We start from the raw sequence: 7049 nt of genomic DNA on the forward strand, positions 1-7049 counted from the left end.
GGTGAGGTGACAGAGCTGGGGTGAGGGGGGGGGTGAGGTGACAGAGGCGGGGTGAGGGGGGGGGTGAGGTGACAGAGCCGGGGTGAGGGGGGGGGGGGTGAGGTGACAGAGACGGGGTGAGGGGGGGGGGTGAGGTGACAGAGCCGGGGTGAGGGGGGGGGGGGTGAGGTGACAGAGCCGGGGTGAGGGGGGGGGGTGAGGTGACAGAGGCAGGGTGAGGGGGGGGTGAGGTGACAGAGGCGGGGTGAGGGGGGGGGGGGTGAGGTGACAGAGCCGGGGTGAGGGGGGGGGGGTGAGGTGACAGAGCCGGGGTGAGGGGGGGGGGTGAGGTGACAGAGCAGGGGTCAGGGGAGGGGGGGGGTGAGGTGACAGAGCCGGGGTCAGGGGGGGGGTGAGGTGACAGAGCCGGGGTCAGGGGAGGGGGGGGGTGAGGTGACAGAGCCGGGGTCAGGGGAGGGGGGGGTGAGGTGACAGAGCCGGGGTCAGGGGGGGGGGGGGTGAGGTGACAGAGCCGGGGTGAGGGTGAGGTGACAGAGCCGGGGTCAGGGGGGGGGGGAGGTGACAGAGGCGGGGTGAGGTGACAGAGGCGGGGTGAGGGGGGGGGGGGTGAGGTGACAGAGCCGGGGTCAGGGGGGGGGGTGAGGTGACAGAGCAGGGGTCAGGGGAGGGGGGGGGTGAGGTGACAAAGCCGGGGGGAGGGGGGGGGTGAGGTGACAGAGCCGGGGTCAGGGGAGGGGGGGGTGAGGTGACAGAGCCGGGGTCAGGGGAGGGGGGGGGTGAGGTGACAGAGCCGGGGTCAGGGGGGGGGGGGGTGAGGTGACAGAGCCGGGTGAGGGTGAGGTGACAGAGCCGGGGTCAGGGGGGGGGGGAGGTGACAGAGTCGGGGTGAAGGGGGGGTGAGGTGACAGAGCCGGGGTGAGGGGGGGGGGTGAGGTGACAGCTTCGGGGGAGGGGGGAGGGGGGGGAGGTGACAAAACCGGGGTGAGGTGACAGAGCCGGGGTGAGGGGGGGGGGGTGAGGTGACAGAGCCGGGGGTGAAGGGGGGGGGGTGAGGTGACAGAGCCGGGGTGAGGGGGGGGTGAGGTGACAGAGGCGGGGTGAGGGGGGGGGGGTGAGGTGACAGAGCCGGGGTGAGGGGGGGGGGGTGAGGTGACAGAGCCGGGGTGAGGGGGGGGGGGTTGGGGTGGTGAGGTGACAGAGCTGGGGTGAGGGGGGGGTGAGGTGACAGAGGCGGGGTGAGAGGGGGGGGTGAGGTGACAGAGGCGGGGTGAGGGGGGGGGGGTGAGGTGACAGAGCCGGGGTGAGGGGGGGGGGGGTGAGGTGACAGAGCCGGGGTGAGGGGGGGGGGTGAGGTGACAGAGGCGGGGTGAGGGGGGGTGAGGTGACAGAGGCGGGGTGGAGGGGGGGGGGGTGAGGTGACAGAGCCGGGGTGAGGGGGGGGGGGTGAGGTGACAGAGCCGGGGTGAGGGGGGGGGGTGAGGTGACAGAGCAGGGGTCAGGGGAGGGGGGGGGTGAGGTGACAGAGCCAGGTGAGGGGGGGGGTGAGGTGACAGAGCCGGGGTCAGGGGAGGGGGGGGTGAGGTGACAGAGCCGGGGTCAGGGGAGGGGGGGGGTGAGGTGACAGAGCCGGGGTCAGGGGGGGGGGGGTGAGGTGACAGAGCCGGGGTGAGGGTGAGGTGACAGAGCCGGGGTCAGGGGGGGGGGGGAGGTGACAGAGGCGGGGTGAGGGGGGGGTGAGGTGACAGAGGCGGGGTGAGGGGGGGGGGGGTGAGGTGACAGAGCCGGGGTGAGGGGGGGGGGGGGGGGTGAGGTGACAGAGCCGGGGTGAGGGGGGGGGGTGAGGTGACAGAGCAGGGGTCAGGGGAGGGGGGGGGTGAGGTGACAGAGCCGGGGTCAGGGGAGGGGGGGGGTGAGGTGACAGAGCCGGGGTCAGGGGAGGGGGGGGTGAGGTGACAGAGCCGGGGTCAGGGGAGGGGGGGGGTGAGGTGACAGAGCCGGGGTCAGGGGGGGGGGGGGGTGAGGTGACAGAGCCGGGGTGAGGGTGAGGTGACAGAGCCGGGGTCAGGGGGGGGGGGAGGTGACAGAGTCGGGGTGAGGTGACAGAGCCGGGGTGAGGGGGGGGGTGAGGTGACAGCTTCGGGGGAGGGGGGAGGGGGGGAGGTGACAAAACCGGGGTGAGGTGACAGAGCCGGGGTGAGGGGGGGGGGTGAGGTGACAGAGCCGGGGGGAAGGGGGGGGGGTGAGGTGACAGAGCCGGGGGGAAGGGGGGGGTGAGGTGACAGAGCCGGGGTGAGGGGGGGGGGTGAGGTGACAGAGCCGGGGTCAGGGGAGGGGGGGGTGAGGTGACAGAGCCGGGGTCAGGGGGGGGGGGGAGGTGACAGAGTCGGGGTGAAGGGGGGGTGAGGTGACAGAGCCGGGGTGAGGGGGGGGGTGAGGTGACAGCTTCGGGGGGAGGGGGGAGGGGGGGGAGGTGACAAAACCGGGGTGAGGTGACAGAGCCGGGGTGAGGGGGGGGGGGGGTGAGGTGACAGAGCCGGGGTGAGGGGGGGGGGTGAGGTGACAGAGCCGGGGTCAGGGGAGGGGGGGGTGAGGTGACAGAGCCGGGGTCAGGGGAGGGGGGGGTGAGGTGACAGAGCCGGGGTGAGGGGGGGGGGGGGGGCGAGGGGGGGGGGTGAGGTGACAGAGCCGGGGTCAGGGGACGGGGGACGATGGTGACAGAGCCGGGGTCAGGGGGGGGGTGAGGTGACAGAGCCGGGGTCAGGGGGGGGGGGGGGTGAGGTGACAGAGTCGGGGTGAAGGGGGGGGTGAGGTGACAGAGCCGGGGGGAGGGGGGGATGGTGACAAAACCGGGGTGAGGTGACAGAGCCGGGGTGAGGGGGGGGGTGAGGTGACAGAGCCGGGGTGAGGGGGGGGGTGAGGTGACAGAGCCGGGGTGTGGTGACAGAGCTGGGGTGAGGGGGGGTGAGGTGACAGAGCCGGGGTGAGGGGGGGGGGTGAGGTGACAGAGCCGGGGTGAGGTGACAGAGCTGGGGTGAGGGGGGGGTGAGGTGACAGAGCCGGGGTGAGGGGGGGGGGGTGAGGTGACAGAGCCGGGGTGAAGGGGGGGGGTGAGGTGACAGAGCCCGGGTGAGGGGGGGTGAGGTGTCAGAGTCGGGGTGAGGTGACAGAGCCGGGGTGAGGGGGGGGGGGGTGAGGTGACAGAGCCGGGGTGAGGGGGGGGGGCATGAGGTGACAGAGCCGGGGTCAGGGGGGGGGGTGAGGTGACAGAGCTGGGGTCAGGGGGGGGGGTGAGGTGACAGAGCCGGGGTCAGGGGGGGGGGGTGAGGTGACAGAGCCGGGGTCAGGGGGGGGGGGTGAGGTGACAGAGTCGGGGTGAAGGGGGGGGGGGTGAGGTGACAGCTTCGGGGGGAGGGGGGGGGGGGGGGAGGTGACAAAACCGGGGTGAGGTGACAGAGCCGGGGTGAGGGGGGGGGGTGAGGTGACAGAGCCGGGGTGAAGGGGGGGGGGGGTGAGAAATTGTGGCTAATGAGTGATCAAGCTCTTTCTCTTTATGTGCTCCTCCTCCTTCTCTACTTCCTCCTCCTCCTCATCATGTGACTGCTTCCTCCCTTTCTTCCTTCTCTTCTTATTTCTCCTCCTTACTCTTCTTCCTCATCATGTGACTGCTTCCTCCTCCTCCTCTTCTTCTTCCTTGTGTGACTGCTTGTTCCTCCTCCTTCTCCTCTTCTTCTTCGTGTGTCTGCTTCCTCCTCATCATGTTACTGCTTCTTTCTTCTCATCATGTGACTGCTGCTTCCTCCTCTTTTTCCCTTCTTCTTCCTTCTCATAATGTGACTGCTTCTTCCTCCACCTTTTCTTCTTCGTGTGACTGCTTCCTCCTTAGCGTGTGACTGCTTCCTCCTTAGCATGTGTCTGCTGCTTCCTCCTCTTCTTCCTTCTTCTTTCTTCCTTTCTTCCTTCCTTCCTCATCATGTGACTGCTTCTTCTCAGGAGACATGTGGAAGCGGAGATACTATGAGGACACCCTCTGCTGTCCGCACTGATGTTGTACCTTATTGGTGAGGATTGGGATGGATGTATATGGGTGGGTGGGGCTCTTGGGACTCCGCCTCCTTACTTTGACCCCTTCCTCCCTGCAGGTGGTGTCACGGGCTTCATGTGCGTGCTTCTGGTCACCATTAAATTCCTGTTTGAGTTAAGTTCCCGCGTCCTTACTTTCTGGCATCATGAGGGACGGGAACGTGGCTCGGAGCGTACCATCTACAACTATGTACGGGGGAAGTACCTGGAGCCGCGCTCCTGCCAGGTGGTGTTTGACTGGAAGGAGCCCTGCGAGGTGGGCCAGTCCATGGGTTTCAGAGTCCATGTAAGAAGCTGGTGGTCCTGTTATGATTATTACCCCTTCCCCACATTGTACATTATAACCCCCACTGTGTGTTGTTCAGTTATTCTACAGGAATGGACATCCCTTCCCGGTTAGCAGCACCGGCGCTCTGCGAGTCCTCATCACGCACACAGAGCTGTCGCTGGAGGTCCCGGTGACTCTGGAGGTGATGGCAGATCCCCTAAGAAATGTCATCAAAGCTGCATTCACTGTGCGCCGCTCCGGGAGATACCAGATCAGCATCAGTGTGGGCGGCCTCGGCGTGGGAAGCAGCCCCTACTATAAAGCCTTCCACCCAGGTAAGAGTCAGCATCAGTGTGGGCGGCCTCAGTGTGGGGAGCAGCCCCTACTATAAAGCCTTCCACCCAGGTAAGAGTCAGCATCAGTGTGGGCGTCCTCAGTGTGGGGAGCAGCCCCTACTATAAAGCCTTCCACCCAGGTAAGAGTCAGCATCAGTGTGGGCGTCCTCAGTGTGGGGAGCAGCCCCTACTATAAAGCCTTCCACCCAGGTAAGAGTCAGCATCAGTGTGGGCGGCCTCAGTATGGGGAGCAGCCCCTACTATAAAGCCTTCCACCCAGGTAAGAGTCAGCATCAGTGTGGGCGGCCTCAGTGTGGGGAGCAGCCCCTACTATAAAGCCTTCCACCCAGGTAAGAGTCAGCATCAGTGTGGGCGGCCTCAGTATGGGGAGCAGCCCCTACTATAAAGCCTTCCACCCAGGTAAGAGTCAGCATCAGTGTGGGCGTCCTCAGTGTGGGGAGCAGCCCCTACTATAAAGCCTTCCACCCAGGTAAGAGTCAGCATCAGTGTGGGCGGCCTCGGCGTGGGAAGCAGCCCCTACTATAAAGCCTTCCACCCAGGTAAGAGTCAGCATCAGTGTGGGCGTCCTCAGTGTGGGGAGCAGCCCCTACTATAAAGCCTTCCACCCAGGTAAGAGTCAGCATCAGTGTGGGCGGCCTCAGTGTGGGGAGCAGCCCCTACTATAAAGCCTTCCACCCAGGTAAGAGTCAGCATCAGTGTGGGCGGCCTCAGTGTGGGGAGCAGCCCCTACTATAAAGCCTTCCACCCAGGTAAGAGTCAGCATCAGTGTGGGCGGCCTCAGCGTGGGAAGCAGCCCCTACTATAAAGCCTTCCACCCAGGTAAGAGTCAGCATCAGTGTGGGCGGCCTCCAGTGTGGGGAGCAGCCCCTACTATAAAGCCTTCCACCCAGGTAAGAGTCAGCATCAGTGTGGGCGGCCTCAGTGTGGGGAGCAGCCCCTACTATAAAGCCTTCCACCCAGGTAAGAGTCAGCATCAGTGTGGGCGGCCTCGGCGTGGGAAGCAGCCCCTACTATAAAGCCTTCCACCCAGGTAAGAGTCAGCATCAGTGTGGGCGGCCTCAGTGTGGGGAGCAGTCTGTACTGTATGAGGTAGCATCAGTGGGCGTGCTTGGTGTGGGGAGCAGTCTGTACTGTATGAGGAAGCCTCATTGTGGGTGTGCTCAGTGTGTGGGGGGGCAGTCTGTACTGTATGAGGTGGCATCAGTGTGGGGAGCAGTCTGTACTGTATGAGGCAGCATCAGTGTGGGCATGCTCAGTGTAGGGAGCAGTCTGTACTGTATGAGGTAGCATCAGTGGGCGTGCTCAGTGTGGGGAGCAGTCTGTACTGTATGAGGTAGCATCAGTGTGGGCGTGCTCGCTGTGGGGAGCAGTCTGTACTGTATGAGGTAGCCTCAGTGTGGGTGTGCTCAGTGTGGGGGGGGCAATCTTTACTGTATGAGGCAGCATCAGTGTGGGCATTCTCAGTGTGGGAAGCAGTCTGACTTGTATGAGGTAGCATCAGTGTGGGCGGCGTGCTCAGTGTGGGGAGCAGTCTGTACTGTATGAGGCAGCATCAGTGGGCGTGCTCAGTGTGGGGAGCAGTCTGTACTGTATGAGGTAGCATCAGTGTGGGCGTGCTCAGTGTGGGGAGCAGTCTGTACTGTATGAGGTAGCCTCAGTGTGGGTGTGCTCAGTGTGTGGGAGGGCAATCTTTACTGTATGAGGCAGCATCAGTGTGGGCATGCTCAGTGTGGGGAGCAGTCTGTACTGTATGAGGCAGCATCAGTGGGCGTGATCAGTGTGGGGAGCAGTCTGTACTGTATGATGCAGCATCAGTGGGCGTGCTCAGTGTGGGGAGCAGTCTGTACTGTATGAGGTAGCATCAGTGTGGGCGTGCTCGCTGTGGGGAGCAGTCTGTACTGTACTGTATGAGGTAGCCTCAGTGTGGGTGTGCTCAGTGTGTGGGGGGGCAATCTTTACTGTATGAGGCAGCATCAGTGTGGGCATGCTCAGTGTGGGGAGCAGTCTGTACTGTATGAGGCAGCATCAGTGGGTGTGCTCAGTGTGGGGAGCAGTCTGACTTGTATGAGGTAGCATCAGTGTGGGCGGTGTGCTCAGTGTGGGGAGCAGTCTGTACTGTATGAGGCAGCATCAGTGGGCGTGCTCAGTGTGGGGAGCAGTCTGTACTGTATGAGGTAGCATCAGTGGGTGTGCTCAGTGTGGGGAGCAGTCTGACTTGTATGAGGTAGCATCAGTGTGGGCGGTGTGCTCAGTGTGGGGAGCAGTCTGTACTGTATGAGGCAGCATCAGTGGGCGTGCTCAGTGTGGGGAGCAGTCTGTACTGTATGAGGTAGCATCAGTGTGGG

At 64.4% G+C, this 7049-nt stretch overlaps 1 protein-coding gene across 1 annotated transcript in view; it reads left to right on the top strand.

Moving 5' to 3' along the window:
- The window catches only part of AREL1 (apoptosis resistant E3 ubiquitin protein ligase 1), a 46479-nt gene that overhangs the window by 460 nt on the left and 38970 nt on the right, over positions 1-7049 (top strand). The window contains exons 2-4 of the mRNA XM_069949712.1: positions 3991-4058; positions 4140-4366; positions 4446-4683. Of these exons, the coding sequence (XP_069805813.1) occupies positions 4043-4058; positions 4140-4366; positions 4446-4683 (481 nt within the window). The 5' untranslated portion in view covers positions 3991-4042. The remainder of the gene's footprint in view (positions 1-3990; positions 4059-4139; positions 4367-4445; positions 4684-7049) is intronic.

Source organism: Dendropsophus ebraccatus, chromosome 13 (genome assembly GCF_027789765.1).
Source record: "Dendropsophus ebraccatus isolate aDenEbr1 chromosome 13, aDenEbr1.pat, whole genome shotgun sequence".
Classification (NCBI taxonomy): Eukaryota; Metazoa; Chordata; class Amphibia; order Anura; family Hylidae; genus Dendropsophus; species Dendropsophus ebraccatus.